The sequence below is a fragment of the Phoxinus phoxinus genome (genome assembly GCF_949152265.1).
Source record: "Phoxinus phoxinus genome assembly, chromosome: 5".
Lineage (NCBI taxonomy): Eukaryota > Metazoa > Chordata > Actinopteri > Cypriniformes > Leuciscidae > Phoxinus > Phoxinus phoxinus.
Window position 1 is genome coordinate 39,110,941 of NC_136880.1, and position 27,844 is coordinate 39,138,784.

The 27,844-nt window shown below is 37.0% G+C and overlaps 1 protein-coding gene across 2 annotated transcripts in view; it reads right to left on the bottom strand.

Moving 5' to 3' along the window:
* cntnap2b (contactin associated protein 2b) overlaps positions 1–18,719 on the bottom strand; it is a 46,563-nt gene extending 27,844 nt beyond the window's left edge. Inside the window, exons 1-6 of one of the 2 annotated variants that reach the window (XM_079614403.1) lie at positions 18,346–18,719; positions 5,322–5,432; positions 4,151–4,344; positions 2,295–2,442; positions 1,696–1,899; positions 924–1,108 (exon numbers count right to left, since the gene is read on the bottom strand). In XM_079614403.1, coding sequence (XP_079470529.1) covers positions 924–1,108; positions 1,696–1,899; positions 2,295–2,442; positions 4,151–4,344; positions 5,322–5,432; positions 18,346–18,424 — 921 coding nt within the window. In that variant the 5' untranslated portion in view covers positions 18,425–18,719. Of the gene's footprint in view, positions 1–923; positions 1,109–1,695; positions 1,900–2,294; positions 2,443–4,150; positions 4,345–5,321; positions 5,433–5,706; positions 5,757–18,345 lie in introns of those variants that run through there. The other variant, XM_079614404.1, reaches the window with a different exon arrangement.
* Positions 18,720–27,844: the final 9,125 nt, after the last annotated feature.

Below are 27,844 nucleotides of genomic sequence, written 5' to 3' on the forward strand. Positions count from 1 at the left end.
TTGAATAAATGCCACACAGTGAACGAAATAATATGTGTGCTAAAGACCCAGTTCCCGGTAGCATTGGGGTAAGATGATTAAACAGAGCGGGGGAGAGGTGTAAATGGAACATGAGAGATTATTGCATAATATGCAAATATATAATTGTGTTAATGGCTTTTATGTGATCTTAAAGGCATAGTTTACCGCAAAATCTTGACATTACATGTTTTAAATTGAGAAATTCTGCCTTAAAGTCCCCATGAAATCAAAATGGACAATACTTGTTTGTTATGGAATACTCTAGTATTTATTATAAATTATATATTCGTGCACATCATTATTTATTTAAAATTCATGTGCCCTTGTAATCTTTAATCAGAGTCAATTTTGTTTTTGGGGTCTACTAGAATAGGTTTTCATGCTTGAATATTAAAAAAAAAACATTATTTTTTGTATTTTCGACATTGTTGCAGCACCTCTCTTCCCTGTCTGTCAGTAACGCTGTTTAATTCCTGTCTGTATGAAGCCCCTCCTTCTGAAAAGCACAATGTGCTCTGATTGGTCGGCTGGACCAGTGTGTTGTGATCAAGCACTTCGAGTGTGTTAGGGAAATGTCATGCCCCTTACCAAAACTGACAGTTTTAACACACTAATAGCTATAACTCAACAAGGCCTAACTCCTTTTTTTTTTGCATGTGCTTTTGGCGGGAATTATATAAATGCGGAATATAGTGACGTGTTCATTCCCGGAAAAAAATCAGGGCTACAATGGAGTTACAATAAGTTACAATAGAGCTTTTTCATGCGCAAACAGCAATATTATACACTAAAGAAAGTTGAAAATGTAAAAATGATGAATAATCCTAACCCAAAACATACAGTATATATTTATTTGAACACATAACATAACAAAACAGATTTATTTGAAATCGGTCCTGTACTTCGTAGTCCAGGTCCAGGTGGTCAAACTCTCCGTTGGTGCGGAAGCTCTGCGTGTGCTGGTCGACTGTGAAGTTGACGCTGCGTCTGTAGCGTTCGATCAGAACCGAGTGCCAGTGGTCGTCATCCAACAGACTGCCGCTAGACACTGATGTGTGACCCTGAATGGAGCCGTACTGATTACTGCCTGAAATAGACACAAACATCAATGCCATTAATGAAACGAGTCAGATGGGTCAAACCGGGATCCATACAAAATGGCTAAGGAGACAAAATTATTTTATAAAAATACTTAAAACAGTAGGGTTTGCATGCTGTCAATCATAGAATAAAACAGAAAGTTCTTCAAAAGTTTGTCCAAAATTTTTTCGAAACTGCATTTATTTGATCAAAAATACAGTAATATTGTTAAATATTATTACATTTTATTTAAGTTTTCTATTTTAATATTTTAAAATGTAATTTATTTCTTTAAAAATCATTCTAATATGTTGATTTGCTGCTTAGGAAACATTTATTTCTATTATTAGTGTTGATCAGTTGTGCTGCTTAATATTTTTGTGGAAACTGTTTCAGAATTCTTTGATGAGGAGAAATTAAAAAATGTATTTGAAATACAAATCTTTTGTAACATGGTAAATGTCTTTATCTTCACTTTTGATCTATTTAATGAACCCTTGCTGAATAAAAGTAGTGATAAAAAACCAACAACTTAATAACCCGTCACTTTTGAATGGTATTGTACCACTGTCACTCTTGAGTTAAATTCATTACCCAGGTTGATCTGCAGGAGCAGTTCTGCTCGGCGTAGCTCTAGAGTGATATAATCGCCCTGTTGTCCCTCTCCGTGAAGCAGAATGCCGTCTCCTTTAGTGGTCTTAAACTTCAGTGATATCACATCCTTCAAGATCTTCAACTTTTTCTGTCTGAATCGATAGGAAATCACTCCCTGGCCGTCAAAACTGATCATGTCCGCCCCTGAATGCAGAAATATGGATTAGTCTCGAACAAACACATGAAGTCTTTTCTCATATCTATGCTGTCTCACATCAAACCAAGTTGATGATGCAACATTGGTGAAACTGAACATATTAGCTTTTAAAGAGTCCATATCATAAATGATTATGCATAATATTCCTTGATCTTGAGTGTGTATTATGTATACTCTGACTTTGAGAACTCAACACTCCGTCCACAGCCCAGGAAGACCAGCCACAATATGCTAAAGAGCCTATTCTTGTTGCATGAAGAATGATGCAACTATATTTGTCCCAACAACAAAGTAAGCAAGCAATGCATAAAGTGAGAATTGCACAAAGATGTAAAAAAAAATGATTAAAAAGTTTAAAAATGACCACTTTGACATCACTCACAGTAAGCGCAGCCATAGAGCTCCACTCTCAGACCAATTCTCCCCTCCTCACTCCAGTCCAGTGGGATGATACGCACGTATTGAGCCACGAAAGGATGCTGAAGTTCATGCCGCACAGCCCGTTCTGAGTTCCAGTTACCTGAAAACGTCTGAGGCAGATAAAAGTCCACACTTTATATAAACTCATTGAGAGAACCTCCTTCTGTGAGTGAGACACACCATTACTGCTCGTTCTCTGTACACAGATTACTACGACAGGCTCTCGGCACATTTCCAGGAGAACTGGCTTTGTATCTTAATTTATTTTCATACGCACTGTTATTGAGTATTTCAGCATTGCTATGTGACCTCTGACCCGAGGTAGGATGTCCTGACGAACGCAGAAGCGCAGAGGATAGAGCAAAACAAAACACTGGTCACGAATTAGAGGACTAAAATATGATGATTTTTTTTTTGTTTTTTTACTTTCATTTTTATTGGAGTTTTATGACAACAACAACAACAACAACATGAAAAGAAAAAAGAAAAACATACATTGAACAAAATCAAAGATGGCCAAGGAGGAGTTACCTAGTACAATTGAAACAAAAATAAGTCTAGTTGTAAACATCGGAATCACTGATCAATAAACCTTATATTTACAATACTTCTACCATCTTTTGCACAAGTTTACCAGAAACTCCGACAGGTACCAAATATTTTAATATTAACATGAGCGAGAACGTGATCAGCAGGATTGATATTCAAACTGGTAAGCACGCTCTGCTTTGTTTACGGTTTGTGTATCTGCAGCGTCGGTTTCCCTTTTTGAATGAGGAATATAGACGAATATATCTGCAGAAATAGACAGTTGTCTCATGTCGGCTGTAGTTCTTTCGGTGTGTTCAAGTGCAGCTTTTGTGCCCCGACGCAGACAATGCAAGGCTTTCATCAGTCGGGTCAGAGGTCACTCTTCTGCTTGAACTTGACCAGCTTACGGCCGTTACCAGAAGCCAGCGATTATAGCTTATAAAGTAATAAATATGGATATTTTTCTTATAAACATGCATGGCTTTGCTTCAGAAGGCCTTTATTAACCCCCTGGAGCCGCATGGATTACTTTTATGATGGATTGATGCACTTTTTTGGGCTTCAAAATCTCCATTCACTCCCATTATAAAGCTTGGACGAGCCAGGATGTTTTTTTTATATAACTCCAAATGTGTTTGGCTGAAAGAAGAAAGTCATATAAACCTAGGATGGCTTGAGGGAGAATAAATTATGGGATAATTTTCATTTTTGGATGAACTAACTAGTTTATGTCAACAATTGTCTCATATGTGTCTATTTTTATTTCTCAGAAGTCTTGCACTTTCTCATTTGAAAAAATGTAATAAGGGTTTACAGTCCAAAATATAAGTGTAACATAAGTGTAAAATAAGTGTAACACTTAAGTTATAATGAAGAAGAAGATGACAATAGTATAGACAGCCAACTAGCGAGACAGTGCATTATGCAAAGACAATAATGGACCAGGAGTGCAGACGAAGGAACAACTTAAGCAGGAACACAAACAAGAATAATTAATCACACAGCTGGCACATATGAACGAATGATAACGGTAACCATAGAAACTAACGAGTGGCGGGAAATCTGAACAAAGACGTGACAAATGAAATCAAACTGAAAGTCCATGAAAACAGAAACTAACAGAACATATCGGTGACAATAAGAGAAAAAGTTTCACTTTTTTTCTAAACTTTTGTGGGTCATGTGAGTTTTGAACAACACAGCAGCAGCTGTTTGTCTCAGACTTGGTAACCCAAAAACAATATGTACTCCCTGAGCTATAAATCACAGATTCCCCTGTAAACTCACCCATATGTTGCTGTCCTGCCGATACGGCTTCCAGTTGCTTCCCGTGTCACTGTAGAAGAGCCTGTAGTGTTTCGTCCAATCAGAGCTGCTGTATCTGCCCTGTGTTGCTATGGCAGTGATCTGTTTCCTGGCCCTGAGGTCCACCTGTAGCCACTGGTACCTGTCGGAGTCTAACGGTGACCATCCTCCATTACCTATGAAAGACAAAGTACAAGTCAAATCTGATGTGAGAAAACAGCACATGCTGCCAAGCTTGAATTACGATGGGATAGTCCACACCGCAGCTCCATAATGCTCCATCGACACTATACTTCCTTAACGGTAGCCAGAATGTGCATTAAAGTTCATTATGGCCTACAGAGATGTTTTCTCTATTATGCAATCTAAGCAAATCCTAAAGTATCCTTTATACTTTATCTGCAGCACATCTCTGTCTGAACATGGACTACCCAGATGACCTACTACTACTATACAACACAGGATGTGTATCCCACAATGCAATGTAATTGACTAGACCTTACATTTCCAGTGTGTTGAATGAACCTGGAAGTGATTACAGCCGTGGTTTTTAACATTGTGACTCATTATTTATACTGCCAAGAGTTAAGATATGTTTATACAAAATTGGATCAAAATGCTAATTTATGGCAACATTTTGCATGCAAATTCACAATTTCATTTTCATTATAAATGGACAACTACTCAATGTGCTCTCAAATTTTTTTTTTACTTTTATCCAGCAAGGACATTCAAATTAATCAACGGTGACAGTAAAGACATTTAGAATGTTACAAAAGATTTCTATTCCAAACAAATGCTAATCTATTGATTTTTCTATTCATCAAAGAATCCTGATAAAAATAAGAATAACACTGATGATAATCAGAAATGTTTCACCAAATCTGCATATTAGAATGATTTCTGAAGGATCATGTGACACTGAAGACTGGAGTAATGATGCGGAAAATCAGCTTTGATCACAGGAATAAATTACATTTTAAAATATATTCACATATTAAACAGTTGTTTCAAATAGTATTAATATTGATCGAATAAATGCAGCCCTGTTGTGCATGAGACTTCTTTTAAAAACGTTTAAAAATCTTACCGTACCCCAAACTTTTGAACATTAGTGTTTATAATATGCAGTACGCTAGTATTCCATCCTCACCTACTCTCCTGTTGAGTTTTGCATAGCCAGCGCCAAAATCAGACGCCAACACCGAGGAGCTGGTGAAGGCGCTGTAGGGAAGGGGTGACGCCAACACCTCATCACACCTCTCTGAATAAAACAGAAACGGAAAAACATAAGTTTGAAATATTTCTAAACAGATAGTACATCAAAAAAATAAATAAATAAAATGCAGTCATTCATATGTTTGCCACAGATGCTTGTGATAGAATATTCCTTTAATGTCGAGTCGCAGTATGCATAGATGTAAACATGTTGCAAATCTCCTCATTGGTACAATCGGACATCTAATGCAGCTTTAAAATGTGGTTTTCTGAAACATTACAAATGCCTCTTTTTTACATTTAGAGAATTAAGAATTAACCTTGTAGTGATTTCTGTCCTAGTGAATTATACATGAAAACACCATCCGAAAGTATCTTTCAGCTCAGCAAATTCAGGGTTTGTTTGAAAGTCAAGGTTTCCACAAAGTTCATAAAGCTTTCAGAAGTGGAGCATGTGTCTCACTGAAAGGTCCTTCATGTTTCTGCCCGCTGTCAGTCTGCAGTTTAAATAGGCTCCTCGTAACCCAATTTCTCTGGCAAGAGGAGGAGAGATTCAAGGCCAGAGTCTGAGTCTTTAGTTTGAAAAAATTAAAATGAAAACTGATCATATAAAACTAAAAGCTAAAATATTTTTATTAAAAGTTTTTGTTTTGTTTTACAGCAATTCTTTTTTCATCAGAACACATAAGATGTTTTGAAAGAACATAGGGGTCCAAAGTACATTGGACACCATTGACTTTTCAAAATATATTTTTTCATGTTCCACCGAAAAAAGAAATTCATCCATATTCTCAAATTGATTCAAATCTTTAATTTATTGGGTGAACTGTGATAAATTTTCACAATATTCAACCAGCATACATGTTAACTAGTTTGATAAGTGACTTTAAATCAGTTAAATACACAGATGGATGTCTACATGGAGAATGCTGCATGAACAAAACATTTGAATGAGTCATCGTGCAGCAGATGGGTTTCACATACAGACATGAGGGATTCTTTCCCGCTGTGAGAGGATGTGCTGGCGCTGTTAGGACATGGATAGATTTTTTCTAACATGTTCTACATCTACTGAAACTGAACCCTTCAGAGATCATGTAAATGATGCAAGCACATGTGCAGTGTTGACCTTCAACCAGATGTGATGAGGTCGAGTCCTCAAATATGGCTATTTCCCATCACACGGAAATGTGCTTACTAATTTGATCAGCATGAGACACATTGTACCCAGTGCTCATGTCAATACACACCCAGATAAGAAAGGTTATGAGTCATTTCCATCGCAAAAACAATAATTTAGCCACTAATAATGTTTTTTTTAAAAGCTAATGTACTGGTTACCAATTAGACAACAGTGTCATATATGTGATGTGTGAAGGTGTGTCGGCCGGAGCGAGACCATGCGAGGCTATCGGCTCCAAAAAACCAACACTTCAGTGCAATGATCGTGGCGTCTTTTGAGCTCTCGAATTAGAGCGAGAGGGCGATTGCTCAGAGGATATCCTTTGATCGTACACCAGAGTACTCATATATTGATCGTGATCTTCTCCTGGGATAAACCTTTCATTTACCCAGAGAGCCTGTGAATCTCATGGATTCAATGCTGATCTCTCTCTTCAGCCTCAGGTGCTGTTTAATGACTCGGATAACTGATATCAGCCCTACAGCAGGCAAATGAGAAATTACTCAAATACAGCCAAGTGAGAACATTTTAGCTTTGTCATCACTGGAATAAATTATATTTTAAAATATGTGACCCTGGATCACAAAACCAGTCACATGTCGCACGAGTATATTTGTGGCAACAGCCAACAATACATTGTATGGGTCAAAATGATCGATTTTTCTTTTATGGCAAATCATCATTAGGATATTAAGTAAAGATCATGTTCCATGGAGATATTTTGTAAAGTGAATGCAGCACAATCGCGAACATAAACTTTAAAGGCGATTTTCTCAATGTTTCGATTTTTTTGCACCCTCAGATTCCAGATTTTTTCAAATAGTATCAATGGAAAGCTTATTTATTCAGCTTTCAGGTGATGTATACATCTCAATATAAAATAATTTACCCATGTGACTGGTTTTGTGGTCACATATATTAAAATAGAAAGCAGTTATTTTAAAATGTAATATTTCACAATGTTGTTTTTACTGTATTTTTCGTCAAATACAAATACAGCCTTGGTGAACAGTTTTATTTAAAAACACTATATATATATATATATATATATATATATATATATATATATATATATATATATATATAATTTTTTAAATTATTTTTTTCTTATATTTGATATATAACATTAATCGCTGCAGTACACTTTCTCATTTCAACCACCACTGGCAGGTGTATCGATATATTTTATGAGATCAAACAGAATAAAGGTGGGATGCCTTATTTGAGTTCTATAGTGAAAAACATCATTTACCATTCATTTTGAAGAGCAGCAGAGCGTTTTACATTCATGATTCAGTAGTGTACACTTCACTTCTCTCTTACTCAAAAGAAAAATAGCATGCCTTCAGGACATCAACACTGTCTTGCATTTGCCCTTTTCCTTTGTCTAAGGCTTTTTGTTCATAAAACCAATTTAATGCTTTCAATGAAATGGTATAATGTGCAATAAGACGCTGTTACACTGAAGCCCGAGTGCTGAGGGACAAAGAAAAGCTTTACACAAGTAATCCAGTCCGGATGGCAGCCAGTCGTTGTCAGGCTGTCACCTGACTGGCCACCTGTTGAATTGAGTTGCAAGCAGTTGCATGAAAATAATGCAGAAGTCACATATAAAAGCCCCAATATACTCACAGCAAATTTATTTTTCGCTCTTCATTTAGGGGTAAGAGGTTCGAAATACGTTTGCAGCGGTGTACTGTAAGCGAACATCCCAACGCCGCCCACACTGCTGAGAGCGATGTTTAAATGAATATGTAAATATGTGCTGCGCGCTTTCATCAAAATGACAAAATAAACACACACGAAAATGACGGCAGTGAGAAAACAGCAGTTAAGAAAGCATCTGATCATTGCGATGTGGATGTTTGCACGCGCTACGCAATTCTGCACTCCAGTCAAGTAAATCACGTTTATTTATATAGCACTTTATACAATAGATTTCTTGAAACCAAACAGCTTTACAGTAATAAACATAAAAAAATATTGTATCAGTGACGTGTTGCTTTCAATTACACTTCAGCCTCAGAACCACACCCAGCTATTACATCACCATAAATCACCACGAACCAATGGCAGTTCATCCAGTCATAAAACAATTATTTTGCAGAATGGCACATATTTTGGCGAAATTCGGATAAATACATCAAAAATAGCGCAGCATACTAAATCAAATCGTGACATGGACTGGAGACTGTTAGAAATCACAACAAGAAACTGCTATTGAAATATGAAGTCTGCATATTCCAAGTGTCTCTATTTTAACAAATTATAAAATTGTTAACATTTTATTAAATTCAACCAGAATCCAGAAAAATGTAATTGTGGAATTTGGGAAAAAATTTAATGGATTTCATTGGGCCCTAAAAAGTAATCCTAGTAATCTCAACAAGGTCTAAAACTGTGCTCAGATCTGCCATAATACCAAAGTCCACAATCAAATGTCAGAGATCTCGATATCAACTCAAACATTTCTCATCACATTGATGATCAAAATGATCTGAACTGCTCCACGTTCATTTTATAGCTCTATACTTTTACTGTATGTCAGCTATTGACCCATTTATGTCTATTTAAATTTTTATTTCTGCTCCACTAGAATCACCAGAGTTGCTGAAAAATGTCTCGAACACTACCTTGAACAATGTACTTTTAAAAAGTACCACTCACCCCTTTATGATCCACCACAGAAAAGCCTTTCCCAGCAGTATGTTCCACTCTCTGAGATCTGTCCTTATTCTGCCTCTCCAGCTCATTACACACAGCTCTAAAACAACAGGTTTAAATTGACTTTGAGTCTGCTGAGTCGAGGTTGTGTCAAAAATAACTTGTGTCCTCTAAAAAAAGGATAATGATATTTTCAGGCTCCTGTTCTAGGTAGCGCTGCACACTCATCTTCAGTTTGAGCAGTGTGAATACTCTTACATAGTTTTTATGTGTGTGTTAGGGGAAGACGTGAAAAAGCTAAGAATGCTGGGTAATGAAATCAGTCCATGCTGTTCACAGCCATGAAATTGACTTTTTCTAGGGTTAGTGACCCTGTTCCAAAACCTAGTGAGCTGCCTACCTAGAAGCTGATTACCACAAAAATGTAATTTCCACTTTTTAAAAAAGAGAGAGAAACAAAGGAGCAGAAATTCAGGGATATTTTGTTTCCAAAGTGTGCTGTAAACAGTAGACCAATCACAACACACTGGGCCATTTGACCAATCAGAGCAGAGTTTAGAGAGACTGAACCTGTGAATGAACCGTTTTCAGACTCTGTGAGAAATGAGGTGATGTGCAATGTGTATTAGGTTTTTTTTTTTTTTTTTACCTTGGATGCATGTAAACCTACTGTAGGAGACTTAAATTAGGATATAAATAGCATAATAAGGGCACTTTAACATTTCATTCAGTACCAAAAGTACTTATTAAAGAACACCCCAATCTAATAAAAATGAGCTATTTTACCCAATATTTATGTGTTCCTTGAATTTTTATATTATGTCATTATCTTAGCAACTGTTACTGTCAAACTGTATCAAAATAAATTGTGAGTCAATAGTCTCTTGTATAAGGCTATGCAAATGAAATCATATATTAATATATATCGATTCAAAGACATACTTACTTAATTATAAATTTATTCACATCTTGAGAAAGACAAGCAGTTTGTCTAAGTACACTACCATTCATAAATTTGGAGATGTTTTTATTTAGCAAGGATGCATTAAATTGATTAAAAGTAAAGACATTTATGATTTTACAAATTATTTCTATTTCAAATAAATGCTGTTCTTTTGAACTTTTTATACATAAAATAATCCTGAAAACAATGTATCATGGTTTCCACAAAAATATGAAGCAGCACAACTGTTTTGATCATTTATAATGATAAGAAATAACAGCAAATTAGCATATTAGAATGATTTCTGAAGGATCATGTGACTAAAAGACTGGAGTAATGATGCTGAAAAAACAGCTTTGCGTCACAGGGATAATTTATTTATTTTTTTAAATAGAAAAAGGTTATTTTAAATTGTTATAATATTTGACAATGTTACTGTATTTTTGATCAAATAAACAAAGCATAAGAGGCTTCTTTCAAAAAAATCGTACCTACCCCAAACGTTTGAACAGTGGGTGCAAGTATAAACTTGCACTTTCCAGTGCAACCAGAGACCTGCTGCTTCTGAGTCGCAGCACTAGACAAGATTGAAGTGAACCACATGAGATTGAAACTGATACTACAGATTCACTTTCCCGTTCCAGTTTGGCACAGGTTCCAATACAGAGAGACAAGGCAGCTCACCAAGTTATGGAGCATAATGCATGTTCTGCAATATGTATGCAGCGGACTTGGGTAATAAAAAGATAGATAAACAGAGAGCGATTAAGACAATAAAAACGTAAAGACATATTGGTCTCACTGAAATAGTAAGGCAGTCTGTATTTGGACCGATATCTCAGTTGTCAAATATTTGGGTTCTTTATCAGCATTTGTATGGATCCTTCACAGTGTGTAGTGAACAAACAGTCTGCCAGACACATATCTCTCTCACTGAGACAGCTATGTACAGTCAATGGCCAAAGAACGAGTCTCACAAAGCCAAACTTTTGACTATCGGCATAAATCTGGCCGAGAACCGCCCAGTTAGACTGGAAAGGGGCCGCCAGATTGACATGCTTTAGGAGCGGGCGAATCTGAAATCGATGATACCACAATAATACAGCAGCCTGCAACACACTGTGAGCTCAATCCAGATACTGTACAGAGAGTACTGAAGAAATCTGTGGAAAAATGTGTGAGGCCAGAAGTTTGTGCAACCGAAAGAAACTAGAAAAACATTGACAAGTTCAACTTTGATGATAATTTTTTTTGGCAAACCTACAACGAACAGAAGAACGGGCAGGCAGAAAGATAGATAGATAGAGACGGACAGATAAGAGAATGGATTGATAGACAGACAGACAGATAGCGACAGACAAACAAATAGACGGATAGATAGACGGATAAATATCGACAGACAGACAGACAGACAGAGATAGATAGATAGATAAATAGCGCCAGACAGATAGATACTGTAGACAGACAGACAGACAGACAGACAGACAGACAGAGATAGCTAGATAGATACTGTAGACAGACAGACAGACAGACAGACATAGATAGATAGCCCCAGACAGATAGATACTGTAGACAGACAGACAGACAGACAGACAGACAGACAGACAGACAGACAGAGATAGATAGCGCCAGACAGATAGATACTGTAGACAGACAGACAGATAGATAGATAGATAGATAGATAGATAGATAGATAGATAGATAGATAGATAGATAGATAGATAGATAGATAGATAGATAGATAGATAGATAGATAGATAGATAGATAGATGGCTCTATGTGTGCTAAACTGAGGATCATTTATCATTGCTTTGGCACAAAACACATTTAATGACTACATCTTTCAAACTACATAATTCACCTTTGGCTAAGCCCCGCCCCCCTTAGTTACTGTTGCTACCTCCGACAACTTCATCTGGGCTCTGGTTTGGTATCAACATGGCTTATGCTGTGACGGCTCTTCCTGCTGGAATTTTATCAAACTTTTATAAAGCAGCAAATAAAGTGTCCGATAGAAGTAGGCAAAAGTGTCTGCAGTGTGCGTTTGAAGGCTTTATTCAAGACATACGGTGAAACGCAAGCAGCAACAAGGCATCCAAATAGAGGGAAAAGCATAACGGTCACAGTCAAAAAATGAACCACCGAATATCCTAATCGAGACGGAGGCTGTGACTAACAATATCAGGAGAAACACTGTTCATACAAAGCTGGGTAGGTCTCTATTCACTTCTATAATCGTTATTATTTACAAAGCAAACGGACTACGCGAGTATAAAGTTGTATTTATTAGCAGCGTGTGCTAGCGTATCAACAATTAGGGTAGAGAACCGAAATCATAAATCTAAACCAGCATAAAACTGTCTAACTAGTGTAACTTCACACACAGTAAGGTTAAAAGGTAAATGTGTCTTAGAGCAAAGGTGAGCTTGTTGATCCTTGAGGGGTTTCGCTGACTGAGAGGACGTCCATACAGTTTAATCCAAAGACGACACTTGTCAGTATTTAACTTCGGTTTTGGGAAGGGGGAAAAACGGACACCCCCTCCAACCTCTCTGGGAAACGCGTATCTGTGTTACAAATGCCCCAGGCACAACGTTTAACCATATTTTTTATAAAACGACGACGTAATAACCTGCCGAGACCAAAAATATGAGCCGCCTGCGTTGAAGTCAATGGAGCGCCGTGAAAAAGTGTCGGAGCCTCTGCTCTGTGGGAGCTCGTTCGTGGCTGCGCTGTGATTGGTCAATCTACATTCTAGGGCGTGGCTTAGCCAAAGGCGAATTGTTTTCTCACTCAGACACAACCATCTTCTAAACTTTATGTACCTACAGGTTAATTTGCATGTGCTGTAGCATCCACCAAGAACACCCTAGCAACCGTATAGCAGCAATGCCCTAGCAGCCACAATGGCGAGGTTAGGTCACTAATGAAATTGTGTCCTTTTTCTATAGGTGTATATATTAGTAGTGAGGTTACCATTCATCAATCTATCTACCGTAATTATCTGTCAAAGCATCTGAGAACACAATATGACCACAGCAATGCCTTCAAACATACGTAACAGTTGAGTTGACCAAACCTGGACAAACAGTCCCTGCCAGCAAACACCTCCTACCACATTAGCAATTAGAAACACACTATCTGGCTCATGTGCAGTCATATCATTCCATATTGATCATCTTAAAAACAATATCTTATTTCAATCATACCTAAAGTAACAGAAGCATACAGAATAAAGAGAAAATTAAATTATTAAATGTCTGGGAGGAACAAATCAATCAATGTCAAAAGGAGATTAAAAATTTAGGAAACAAAAGCTGCATTGCTAGAAAATAATAACAGAATATCGCTTTGGAACAACATTATAACTTTCTGATACTCAAGTACTGCTCATCGTCTCAAAAATGCATGAAAGTGGGGAAAGTAGACAGTTTTCATCAGCAAATTAATTGTAAAATGCATAATTCACGCCTGATTTTAAAACCAACATTTTCAGTAACTAAACACCCGTAAGAGTAAGAGAATCAGCAGAAGAATGCAAAATGATCGTATTATTAAAATATCTTTAATAAAATCATGGTTAACTCTGCCATAGTCTTGCAGAAACTTTTGGAAACCTTACTTGTTCCTCTGTTGCAGTCTGTTACCTTGCAAACTCAACTTTCCGTCTCAGAGGACAGATAAAAAGCTTGTGATTTTGAAATTTTTGTGAGCAGTGTGTATCAGGCAGTCCGTAGATAGGCAGTCTGTGATGTGCTAGAATACTGCAGTATCTTCTGAAGGAACTTGAAACGAAGTTGGTTGAGTATGTTAAATCTAACCTACAGATTCTACATGATTTTAAAAAGTATGTCATTTTGCACTGCAAAAATCACATTCTCAATGAGCATTTTTGTTTTATTTTCCAGTTAAAATGTAGGCTACTGAAAACCAGTACATTAGCTTTAAAAAAAAACATTATTAGTGGCCAAATTATTGTTTTGAGATGGAAATGACTCCATAACCTTGGTGTTTATTGACATGACAATGTGTCTCATGCTAATCTGAAAAAAATATCTGAGGATAAGTTTACTTGAGAAACATCACTAAGATGACAAAAAGGTTTTTAAGTGAAAAATACACACATATACTGTACAATAGTTGTCCACATTATGTTCAGTTAGTTTCTGTTTACACAGACTTCACTTTGTTTTCATTTGTCAGGTCTCTTCCTTGTTCAGATTCCCGCCACTGTTGGTCTGCTAGGTTAGCGCCATTATTAGTTTGTTTGTTTCAGCTGTGACTGATTAACTCCACATCAGCAACATAAATTCATCAACTAACCATTCAGAGACGTCCTGTTGCATTCTACGTGTTGTCACTTCTTCTTGAGTCTCTCCATCATTGTTCAACACCGTTTGAACATAAAAGGCAGAACAGTTTCTAACATTTTAGTGCGTGTCTGCAGCTGCTAACACACAGGCTCTTGAAGCTCCGCCCCCTGTGCCGGGAGCAGCAGCTCATTTGCATTTAAAGGGACACACACAAAATTACACTTTTTTTGCTCACCCTCAAAAAGGGACAATTTTAACATGCTATATAAAAATATCTGTGGGGTATTTTGAGCTAAAACTTCACATGCAGACTCTGGGGACACCAGAGACTTATTTTAAATCTTGCAAATAGGGGCATTATACCACCCCTTTAATTGTCCGGTCACATTTATACATATGTGTGTGTTATTCTGCAACCTGTTTGGATTATAATATAAGTAATCTTTGTGTTGGAACCTTAATCTTCTCTAACTGTCTTCATCTGTCTGCCTGCACACACCATAACACAAAATATTTTTCTAAATAAAAGAATAAAAGTATTAAAAGCCTCTCAGTCTTATGGGAATTTTGCTTGGGATTTATGGTCATGAAGACATTTTTACCAGTGCAGCATTAACAATTTGAGTCAACACTTTCTCTGGATTGATAATCCCATTGAAACTACATAAAGTGAGTATTAAGACACTTAAAGCTGTTTTACTCATGGCTGAATCCTGCTCATGTGTGCCAGCATCTGTTCTGAGTCAACACGTTTAATTACCTTTGTGGTGTAAGATGTCAATTATGAAGCTACAGTCAACAGCCACATCTTGAATTAATGAGTTGACAGGTCATCGCAATTGGCCTTTGTTTGCCTCCTCTTGCTCTCCAAACCACATCTGTTCATGGGGGATTGTCTATAAATTGGGATTTGATTGAAAACATGAGCTCTGGAAGCCCTGGATGGGGAGGAGGGCCTGCCGGAAGGCTTTGTGCCGTTCCAGGGTGAATCTGTGATTCAGATTCATGGAGCATGTTGGGGCTGTGGGTGATAATCAAACAGGGGGAGTAAATGAAGGCTTTATACCTAGAGGCGTAATTGGGGGAATCTCACAAAAATCAAGCCCACATCACATGTCCTCCCACAATTAAAAAGAAAAAATATATTTTGTATAAAGAAAATTAACAGGACTGTTAAAGCGAAATTTTTTTTTGCATTGTGCAATTATTTTTATGACAATTAAGCACATTTCTCTAATGAGTTTCAATTTAGATTTTTTAAAATCGCTTGCTATAGATACCGTAATTTCCAAAATCGTTACTGTATTAGTAGAAAAATACCGCACTACAATTGTTTTATTTAAATCAGCATAAAGGGAGTAAAAATGCTACCACAATGTATAAATACTTTAAAATTGAAATTACTACGTGTGTGTTTGTGCCTATAAACACCAACGTTGCGGTGAATATCCCGACAAGGATAGTAATACCATTTTTTGGTTGCCATGAGCAAAACAGTTTATAAATCACACTAATTGATGTTTTTTGAAAATGTAAAAATGCAGAATGTTTTCTGTGAGGGCATCATACATGATATCTGTAAATACAATCCACCTGTCTATAGTTTCTGCTGTTTTAAACACTTCTGCTGTCTTTGAAACTGCTCTACCTCTCCCATGATGAACACGCCTCGACTAAATGTCCACCTTGTTTTTGAACGACCAGCAAACCAAACTAACCGCCAACCTGACCAACCCCTGGAGGTGTGACGATACAGAAACGGGGCGTGAAGTGCTTTGAAAGTGTGTGCTTGGGACACGCGGAGGCTTTTGTTCACTCGTGTCCATCTCGGTGGACAAAGGGAGGTGCCAGGAGAATGGGGGAGGGGTGAGATGACAGGGGGGCGGCACGCGCTACCACAAATCAAGATGGCAGGTGCCCGAATCTAAATGAGCTTTCTCATTAGCATCACAATACACAGCGCTACTGATCTAGAGGCACTGCAACAACCAATAGGAGAGCTGAATCAGATCGTATTCATCTCTGTCTGTATTGCAGAGCAGAATTAGGCTATTTCATAAATGTTTTATAGGCACAGTCAGAATAAGGATAAATTATATCAGAAACAGCCATGTTTGAATTGCAAATGCTACATGTTGTTCCAAACCTTTCGTTCTTCTGTGGAAGATAAAAAGATAAAATTGTGTCCGTACAATGAAAGTCAATGGGGTCCAACATAGTTTGGACTACAATGTTGTTTAAAATTAAAGGAAGTTATACAGATTAGGAACAACATGATGGTGAGTAAACAAAGTTTTGGTTGAATTCTCCCAATAACATATTTTCACAGATAGACTTTTTATAACTTGCGATCAAGAATAACAATTACTAGAGCCACAAGTATGGGGAAAGGCTCAAAATGTTCATTTCTGCATCAAAAACCTCTAATACATTGTTTGATGTTTAAATGTCTTGACTCATGCTGAGTCTTTAGTTTAAAGGATTCATTAGTTTAAAGTAGTCTATAAGTGTGTGATCACTATAATTTCTCATTAAAATGTTGCCATGGTGGATAAATACGATTTTTTTGACCAATGGAGATGCTGATTTGATTTAAAAAAACAAAAACAAACGTTATTCATTACACTTTATTTACACTGTAAAATAAAATTGTAAATAAAACCGATAATTGGAGTATGTTAGTACGTAATACTATTTAAGTATTTCTACTTTTCATGTTTAATGTGTTACCGTATTTTGCAACATTAAAGACGTGAAAATAGTTTCAAATGAAATACTAAACCAGTTTTTACAAGCCTTACAATGCCAAATCTGGATGTATTTAATGAATTTGCATTTGACATACTAATCTGCGATGGATGAACTAAGAGTAAACTAACCCGCCGTAGGTGGCACACGACACGTGCTGCTCCACATTTGCTCCTGGTGCATCTCAGGTTTCGGTGATGCAGTTTTGAGTTTTAGTTTTCCAACATCTATTATCCCCTCAATCGCCCCCTTTTTCTTTCTTTGTTTTGTGTATATACTATATTAAAGGGCGCCAACATGTCCACATATCTCGTTTAAGTATTATTTATTAATGTGTTACCCCAAGCGTAAAATGAGGCTACATGTTATTGCTGCAGAACCATTTCTTCAGACAGCTTTGACCTGTATTCTCCATTAGTATATCCACTGATCTATAATAGCCAGAGGAAAACGACTACAGCATCAATACTTGACTACACCAGGGTTTTGACTTAACATAAATCTGAACTAACAAAACCAACAATTATTTAATATGCCTGAATCACCTTAAATACAGGTATTAAACAAGAAAAGTAATTTAAAGGGTCAAATTCATTAGTTATAAATAATTCCTTAAGGTTGAACTTTGCATTTTTTACAGTGATGTAATCATAATGTATTAAAAAAGATACACACGCTCTTATCTATTTTTTTTTTAGTCAAACAACTTTTTGAGAGCCACCTACTACACCAAGTGAGCACCATATTTCATAATCATAAACAAAGCTTATGAAACACCCACATAGACAGGCAACAGAACAGCAAAACGTTGATATCCCAAAGATACTCCCATGCAACCAGAAGAGCATTAATGCATGAAATCACATACGACCATATGGCATGTAGCCTATAAATCAACTTCTGGGGTCTTTTTTATTATTATTAATAAACCTGTTTGCATGGTTTAAATTGTATTATTTTATTTTATTTTATTTCAACCAGCTCATTTAAAAGTGCAACATAATAAAGTGTTGATGTGGAATAGATGAAGAGTCACATGCTGACGCATAATAAGATCATTGAGCACACACATATACACACACACACACACACACATTCATGTACTCACGGGCTCCTGCGCTGAGCTTCACATAAACACTCCATATCCACAATATCAGAGGCACCTCCAGTCCGACAATCCGTCGCATTCTCACTTTTTTTCCGATGTAAACAAAGAGAACCGCGACGTTTTGTCCTTCCTTCACTCGCACCCTCCCTGCACGGAAGGGAAGCCTCAGGACTGGCGCTGTTTCTGCGAGATATACGTGCGCAATACACCCAGCTTTCCGTATCTCCCAGCAAGAAAAGGTCTCGGAAATCGCATTGTTTGTCAAAGCATTTCTTGGAGGAATATCGTTCCACTGAATGCTCGCATTGTTACACCAGAGGAGGGTTTCCGGGACGGTCGCTGTCCAGGTGCTGAAGTTAATGAGGTCTCGCGTTCCCCCCTCTGCGGGTGAAAGTGGTACAGTCCACCTGCACAGTAATCATCAATGAGCCGCTGAAAGATGTGAACAGAGGGGTGGGTCGTTCTTAAAGGGCTAGTACAGGCAAAAATAAAAATGATGTCTGCGTTTATGTTACTTGCCGTCATGTGGTTCCAAACATGAATGTTTTATTCTTGAACGGAACACAAAACAAGAGGTTTTGAAGGAGGAGTATTCATGCTGTGAATGGGGGGAAAGGGTCATACATATAGTGCACATTGTGCACTCCACTGTAAGTCTTCTGAAGCCAAGCCATATAGCTTAATGTGAGAAATAGACTGTGTTTTAAACGTACACTGATCATCTAAAAAAATTAATAATAATAATAATAATAATTCTCATTTGCACTTTTTGGGGGCAAATGTGAAAGCTACTGTAGGTGGAGGGACAGTGTGTTCCTCCCACAAGCTATCGGATGGATTTAGAAGACTGGCCTTATTTTTGTAACCCTTGGTTCGTTACATTGACATTTATTAATTTAGCACTACTAATTCAATTCAATTTCACTGTATTTAAAAGAGCAGTTTGGATGCTCTGTATAACTCCTGTTGTGTTCCACAGAAAGTCATATACACTGACATAAAAGCTTTGAAAAGTTAATTAAGAGATCATATAACTAATCCATATGAATCAAGCATTTTGTCCAAATTTTCTGAAGAGAAACGATCACTTTTTTTAATTAACAGATTGAATTTAGGCTTTTATACATAAACATTGATCAGAGAACATAAACAGAGGCGAGAACAAACCTGACTGGTTCTTGCTGAAGCTCAAACGTGATGCGTAACACGAGAATGAACCTCATTGGTTGTTGCTGAAGCTCAAACGTGATGCGTAACATGAGAATGAACCTCATTGGTTCTTTCTGAAGCTCAAACGTGATGCGTAACACGAGAATGAACCTCATTGGTTGTCGCATGCTTGAGCTTCTGTGTACAACAACTGATGTGTGAGTTGATAAATGTTTATATGTGAATAAAAGCCTAAATTCAATCTGTTCAGCATATAAAGCAATCATGTCCCTTCAGAAAATTTGGACAAACCGCTGAATCATATGGATAAGATTTACAATCTTTTTATGAACTTTGTGTTCTGAAGATGAACAAAAGTCGTACGGATTTGGAACGACATGAGGGTAATTCATTAATTTTCCTTTTTCCATTTAAGAAAAGGCATTCATCAAATTAAACTGATTTAAAAAAAATCAAATGGGAATAAAAAAAAAGCTTTATTAGAAAACATAATATCTAAAAAAGTTTCATCCTTTTTATAAAGTGAACTAAACAGTCTGAATATAAATGTGAAATCTACATGATTTCACCGAAGACTAATTATTCCCATGGGGCAATTCGCTTTGGTAATCAAGAACAAAACTGTTTCCTAGTGGATAATGATGAAACAAACGGGGTCTGGTGAAGCGCTACAGTTCAGCCTTTCCCTTTAAATTAAACTTTAAATAAGAGTTGCCATTCTGATCTGACACCAATCTAAAGACCTGATTGTTTAATGAGAAATCACACGCCAGCATTTGCTCTCTGACAAACTACATGCTTTAGTCAACAGAAATAAAAGAGTAACCACTAAGAGGCGACAAAACACCATCTAGTAAACACTTGCAGCAAGCTCTATATTTTTTGCATCATGCATAAAAATCATGGCCATTGCTTTTTAATGTAAAAACAATGTTTTGCTATTAAACAAAACAGAAAGGCTGCACAGATTCATGTCAACAAACACCAGACATAAAAGCCTTCTGGAGTCAAGCTGAAAAGTTTTCCACGTTCCACTCTGTCATTTGAGCTGTAAATGCATGGAAAACAATTCAAGCTAATCTAATTTGCAGCAATATACATTAAAGGCATGCAGGTTTAAGATGTTAGACCACATCTGAAATGGATTGCAAAACAGGAAAGCTATATGTGATCCGTGTTTTGGCATGCAAGCTGCTTGTGTGAGTGTGTGTTTGTGCTGTGCAGTGTCGGCCTCGTCCCGTAGTACGCTAAAGCCAGTGAATTCTGCCTGGATAACCCCATTCAGCCCTGCAGTGTATGTCAGCATTTCACCACCACAGCCGAAGACACTTCCAGCCAGTGTACACCTCTCATGAAATGACCTCTCCATAAATTGACTGTATACTGACCCCAAAACAGACAGATGTTTGTGTCCAGGTTTAATCAGATGCTGTTATACAGCTTATCTGCAAGAATTCGCCTGTTCAGTGTAAAATAAATATCATTTGTTTGTCTTTTTTTTTTTTTATGTGGTTTAACACATGACATTCATTGCCTTGTGCATCTTAAAATTCTAACAAAAAAACATTCATTTTGCCTTCTCTCATTTTAAGCCTCTCTCTCCTGCATACTACCCCCACTTCTCTTTATGCACAATACAGTATGCTTGCTATGTTGAAACACATTCTGCATTGATGAATAACTGGTTGACTTACTGTATGCAGCAGAGCACAGTGCATGTATCACTGTTTCCCATAATGCAATGCACCTGACCTTCCATTTTGAGCATGATAATAATGAAGGATTCAGAAAGGGAGTTTGTTGCAATTATGCCATAGAAGAACCATCTAATGAACCTCTCCACTGTAAAGAACCTTTAGTGCAATGGAAAGGTCCATGGATGTTTAAGATTCTTCACAGATCCACAGATGCCAACGCTGTTAACCTGAATAAGTTGGCAAAACAGTTTCATCAAAAATGTTAAAGGGGTGGTTGAGTATGATTTCACTTTTCTAACTTTAGTTAGTGTGTAATGTTGCTGTTTGAGCATAAACAACATCTGCAAAGTTACAACGCTCAAAGTTCAAAGCAAAGGGAGATATTTGCTTTTAAAGAAAGCGTTTTTTAAGGACTACAACAAACGTCTGGTACGAACTACACGACATTCCTTCCGGGTTAGTGATATCACCAACCCTAGAATTGACATAAACCTGCCCCCGGAACACGATTTATACCTGTAGATTATCATGACAGAATATACTAATCAATGATTAGAAGATAACTACACATAAGCCACATAAAATCATCAATAACCATTCAGAAATGTCCTGTAGCATTCTACATGTTGTCACTTCTTCTTGAGTCTCTCCCATCATTGTCTGACTCCGGTTTGAACACAAAAGGCTAAAAGTTTTCAGTACGTGTTTGTGTGCGTGTGTGTGAGGTAAAAGGAGCTCTTGAAGCTCCGCTCCCTTTGCCAGGATCAGCAGCTCATTTGCATTTAAAGGGACACACACAAAAACGGTGCATTTTTGCTCACCCTCAAAAAGTGACAATTTGAACATAAAAATATCTGTGGGGTATTTTGAGCTAGAACTTCAGATACACACTCTGGGGACATCAGAGACTTATTTTTACATCTTGTGAAAAGGGCATTATACCACCCCTTTAAGTTAAGAAACTCAAAGTTTAAGAAAGCAGAACTGGCAGATTTTTTATTTTGTACTCATACATTTGAATTGCTCTTGAAATATTTGCTAACTCATTCATTTAACTTTAAATTATCATGGAATCTCAACTTAAATATTTTATATTTAATTCAGTGAATGCTAACTTTCTATGTGGTAGCACAATGCTTTGATAGTATTAGCATAGCATAACAAATGCTAAATGAGTATTTAACATAGAATATTTAAACATTTATCTGTTCTCAAACCAAGCTCATGCTCCACTCACCATGATGGTAATCCCAAAAAAATCCAACATAACAAACTCTTCTAAATTAGCAGAGCAAAGCATTAAACACCACTAAATCTCCCACTGAACATTAATCTCACACAAATAACATTATATAATACTTAATTTTAGCATTTACTCTCCCTTTCGAATGCCATGGCAAAGCAAGCTGGGAAAAATAAATCCCAGCCCAGTTAAATTTAAGTTTGTCTGAATTAAATCAAAAGTTTGAATTAAAAGAAGTTCATTAAACTCAAAACAATAAAGTAATTCAGATTACTTAAAATGTATCATACAGTTTTGTAAACTCAAAAGAAAAAGGAAGTTTAAAAACTCTAAAAAGTTAATTTGATTAAACTAATTTGTTTAATTTAAGGAGTCATTGCACAATTAAGGAGTCATCAAACCATCAAAATGAGCTACAATGCACACACACATACAAAAACACACAGTGAGAACAGCTCAGGATGAAGAAACAATCTAATGAAAGAGTGACTTTCAAATGGATAAATCACAGCTCTCATCAAATGTTTTATTGGATAAGTGTGCTATTATTACTTTTCAGTCCTGGCTATATACAGGTCAACCGAAATCAAAGAGACATGAGGCATGAATATCTAATATTATTCTTACAAAGAGTAAATAATGGAATCATGACTATAACTCCAGTATCATTGGCGAGTTTTGTACAAGCACCACTTTTAATCATGTTCAGCTTTGAGGAACTCGGGTTATGATTCCAGAAAACCATCTGCTCCTGGCATTGTGAAAGCATAAATCACAGCTGTCACTGACAGATATTCAATTATCATGCAAATCAGGGTCAAAGAATATAAGGATACATCTAGCCAAAAATCCGGCTGAAGTGACATTCTAAAACTTTTGTACATTACATGCCAAATTTTCTATTTATTTGATGTTTTGTGTCATTTGTTTGCCATTGTTCAAATCTAAAGGACATATTTCCATAATCGTCATGTAAGTACTGTGCATATGAGACACATTTACATATACTCACTTCAAAGTTAACCTTTGTATTATAATGTTAAATGTCCTATAAAAACACCATGGCACTTTTTACGGGACTATAATATTTCAGATTTAGGTCTTGTGAGTTTTAGACCTTTTATTCAACTGTAAACTCAGCTTTAAAATATCCATCCTCTGCTTGGCAACAGATTTACACAAACACAGTGCTAAACAAAAAGGACCACGGGCAGCCAGACAAAAGCTGCAAATGTGAGCAAAAGCATGAAGGATAGAGGCGGACAGAATGGACTGATTTCTGGTGTTGTAAGTTTTACAATAAACGTACACACACATGCAGACACAAATCTCCTGCTCTTTTATAGTCAACCCCGGTTTAGCCCTCTGTGGTCCTGGAACCCGTCCATCGTCCTCCTGGGTCGCCATGGCGACCTGAACAAAGACCTCTCAGCCTCATTATTCCCTTTGAGAGTAAAGGAAAGTGTGCCAACCTCATTCTCTACATGGAGCGTATGAGAACACTGTAAGAAGTTTTTTACTGTGACTAACACCTCTCTCAGCTCCCTAACCAACTCATGAAACATGTTACCCAGTTTTCTAACCTCTTTGTTCCCTGGAAAAATGCAGTACCAGTCCTATCAATCATGTTCCTTTACTAATTATTAACATCAACATTAAAATAGCCTATTTGTATATACATAAAGAAAATTTTTTGGGGGGGATGTCCAGCCAGTTTCCTCTGATCTGCTCTCTAGATGCTTTTTAATTCAAAACACTTTGACAGAGCTGAAAGTTTGAATCTGATTCCTCATGTGAAAGATTCAGTCATTTACAATTTTACCACACTGCTGTGTTTTTGATTCACTGAGTCGGTCCATAAGAGTCATTTATTCATGAATTGGACTACACTGCTGTGTTTTTATTCACCGAGTCAGTCCTGATACGACACGAACATCTCAGAGACGTCTATTTGATGTCTGCATTTACATCTGCAAGATGTATTTTTTTTTGTGTTTGCTCATCTGCAATACATCTCTGAGACGTCTCCTGTCCTGTAAGATGTTTAAAATGTATGTAAAACTGCTCTGTCTAAGATGTTTATCAGATGTATTTACACAGCAGATGTTTTCCAGATCTCCAGATCTTTAGCAGACATCTTACAGTACCTGTGCTTTGTTCATGAATCAAACTATACAGGTGTGTCTTTGATTCACTGAGTCGGTCCATAAGAGTAATTTGTTCATGATTCAGACTACACTTGTTTGTCTTTGATTCACTGAGTCGGTCCATAAAAGTAATTCATACATTGATGGATTACACTGCTGTGTTTTTGATTCACAGTTGGTCCACAAGAGTCTTTTGTTTATGAATCGGACTACACTGGTGTGTTTCTGAGTCACTGAGTCGGTCCATAACAGTCATTTGTAAATTAATCAGACTTCACTGTTGTGTTTTATTCACTGAGTCGGACCATAAGAGTTATTTGTTTCGTGATTTGGACTATGTGCTTTTGATTCACGCGTCGGTCCATAAGAGTCATTTGTTCATGATTTGGACTACACTGGTGTGTTTTAGATTCGGTCCATAAGAGTCCTTGTATCATAAAATGGACTACGCTGGTTGCACTGTAGGCTTAGGCTATGTTGCTGATTCACAACAAAGTCATTTGTTCGTGAATTGAACTATGTTTGTTTATGCATGCAGCCCACAGGGACATTTCTAGGCTTCACTTTTGACTGTTCTTGTGTAAGACACTGCCCTTGTGTAACTTCTTCTTTCCATTACGCTATGTGTACATCGTGGACACACCTATAGTCAAAATAAGAATCAGACCTTGGACACATTGGTACACTCGACAACATAACGTGCACTGGAGCACATGTATACATTTGGTCACACACATCTCCTACTTGTTACTATACATTTGTTGGTGAGGTTTGACCTCTGAATACTATGATTGGATGCCCAGGATATCCTTTCTACCAAAAAGACTCAGGAGGATCCTCGAATGAAATAGATTTTATTTTGTGAAAGGATTTTACAGACTAAATAAAAGTAGATGCTCGACAAGCTCTGTCTCTGTTCTTTGGCGTGGGCCCCGTCCTCCGTCCGGGTCTGAAAGTTAGCTGGTAGGTCCTGCCTGATGGTAGGTGCCGTCCTGGCGGTGGTGGGGAGGATGGGGGAAAACTTGCAACGACACCTTCAGGCAACGAAATGGATATGGTAAGGTCAGTCTTTTATATTTGATGTCAAGCTGTGATTGGTAGCGCGGAATTATGAATTAATGATGGATGTTATTGGATGTTATTCCCTGATCGTGTGTTTATGTCCCATATTCCTTATTAAAGTTGAGAATGTAATGGTCCCACACACCGTATTTGTGTCTGCTTGCTCATTTGCCCTACTAATAGGCCTAACAAATATCAATAATAATATTAGGCTACTGATATATAAATATATATAAATATAGTTCATTGCATTGTACTTTTACAGGGAAAACTGTTTACTTGAGACATGTTTACCTGAGTTTCCATAGCAACAGGACATGATGATCAGTGGCTCAAAATCACGGGAGATTAAACAAACAAGCCTTTCAACCAAGTATAGGCCTGAGGTTAAGAACCAAGGGCCCATAAAAAAAATAATAAAATAAAAAAACAACACTTGCTGTAAAGCATCTGTCTCGCCTACAGACTGAATATCTCACTAATATATAAAGTTTAAAATTAAGTAATTTAATATGGAAGTGTAAGGCCTGAGAAAAGACTGTTAACAGACAAGCATGTTCCCTGTAAAGCAAAATTGAAATAACTCTTCAAATGAAGGTAGGCCTATTTCAGCTTCCAAAAAAAGCTCAAGAATGATGTTTGTGCAACTCAACGGTCTATTCGTCTCTTAACTGGATGATAGTCTAGGATGAAGTAAACAACTGTGATGTCTCGTCTTCTACTGCAGCTTCACTTTACAGGTTGAAATATTTCTTGAAATAGCAGGAAATGACTCATCAAAATAAGTATGATATGTATGTTTTACAGAATTTGTGAAACAACTTTCTAAGCTTTTAACAAGTTTAGCGCATTAATATGAATTAACCCTGTTTATCACAGAGACCTTCAAGTGGAGCTCGGATAGTTTAGACATGACAAAACTAAAATAAAGAGAAAACAAATCATTTTAGAAATCTGTAAAAAACTTACAAATGTTAAAACTAAACATTTGATTGTCATTTATAAGGAAAATAACAAACTGAAACAACTAAATAGTCTTTATTCACTCATAATAACCAAAAACTAATATTTTGTATGGCGTCTGATAACACTTGCATTCTTGCATGCATTGTTTTTATAGGCCTTCAGTATTTCCCCACAGTCTCTGTTGTTATTGTCTTCCAGAAAGTTTATTGTTGTTCCCAAAGACTTGCTTTTGATTCAACTTTTGTGCGATCTATCTTTGAATCCACTAAATCCAAAATTTGTTCAATAGGATTGAAGCCCGGACTTTGACTTGGCTAACTGTGACTAAAGAGCTTACACATACTGGTGATTAACCAGTCTGGATCCATGCACTGGATAACAATAAGATGAAGTTCAACAAGGAACTAATGTGCTCGGTTCTGAATATGTGTCTTTGGTAAAACAAGGTAAGTAAAACGGATTACCTAACAAAACCACAGCTTTGTTTGAGAACATGTTCTAATGTGCATAATTTTTGTGAATCATCATCATCCAGAGGATTCTGGGAAAGATCATCTCGTGATTTGACAACAATTAAGGCATGCATTATGGCTATAACTCTTCATAAAAAAGGTTCAATTGGGTGCTCGAACCTGAGTCTTCTTGACACAAAGAAACCAAAAATGTTATAGGGGAGGAGAAATGTATTAAAGTTTACCCCAAAATGAAATAATTCATAATTTACTCCCCGTCACGTTGTTCCAAACCCGTAAGACTTTCGTTCATCTTCGGAACACAAATTAAGATCTTTTTTTTTTTTAATGAAATCTGAAAGCTTTCTGTCCCTCTATTGACAGCTACACAATAACTACCACTTTGGGTGGTTGAGTATGATTTCACTTTTTTAACTTTGGTTGGTGTGTAATGTTGCTGTTTGAGCATATACAACATCTGCAAAGTGAGATTAAACGCTCAAAGTTCAAAGCAGAGGAAGATATTTGCTTTTAAAGAAAAGGACTAACAAACGGCTGGTATGGACTACACGCCATTCCTCACGGGTTAGTGACATCACCAACCCTAAAATGTACATAAACCAGTCATTTTAGTGTGTCTGCGTGAGGTAATCGCAGCTGCTAACACACATGAGCTCTTGAAACCCCACCCTCTGCAGCAGCTCATTTGCATTTAAAGGGCCAGGCACAAAACGGTGCGTTTTTGCAAACCCTCAAAAAGTG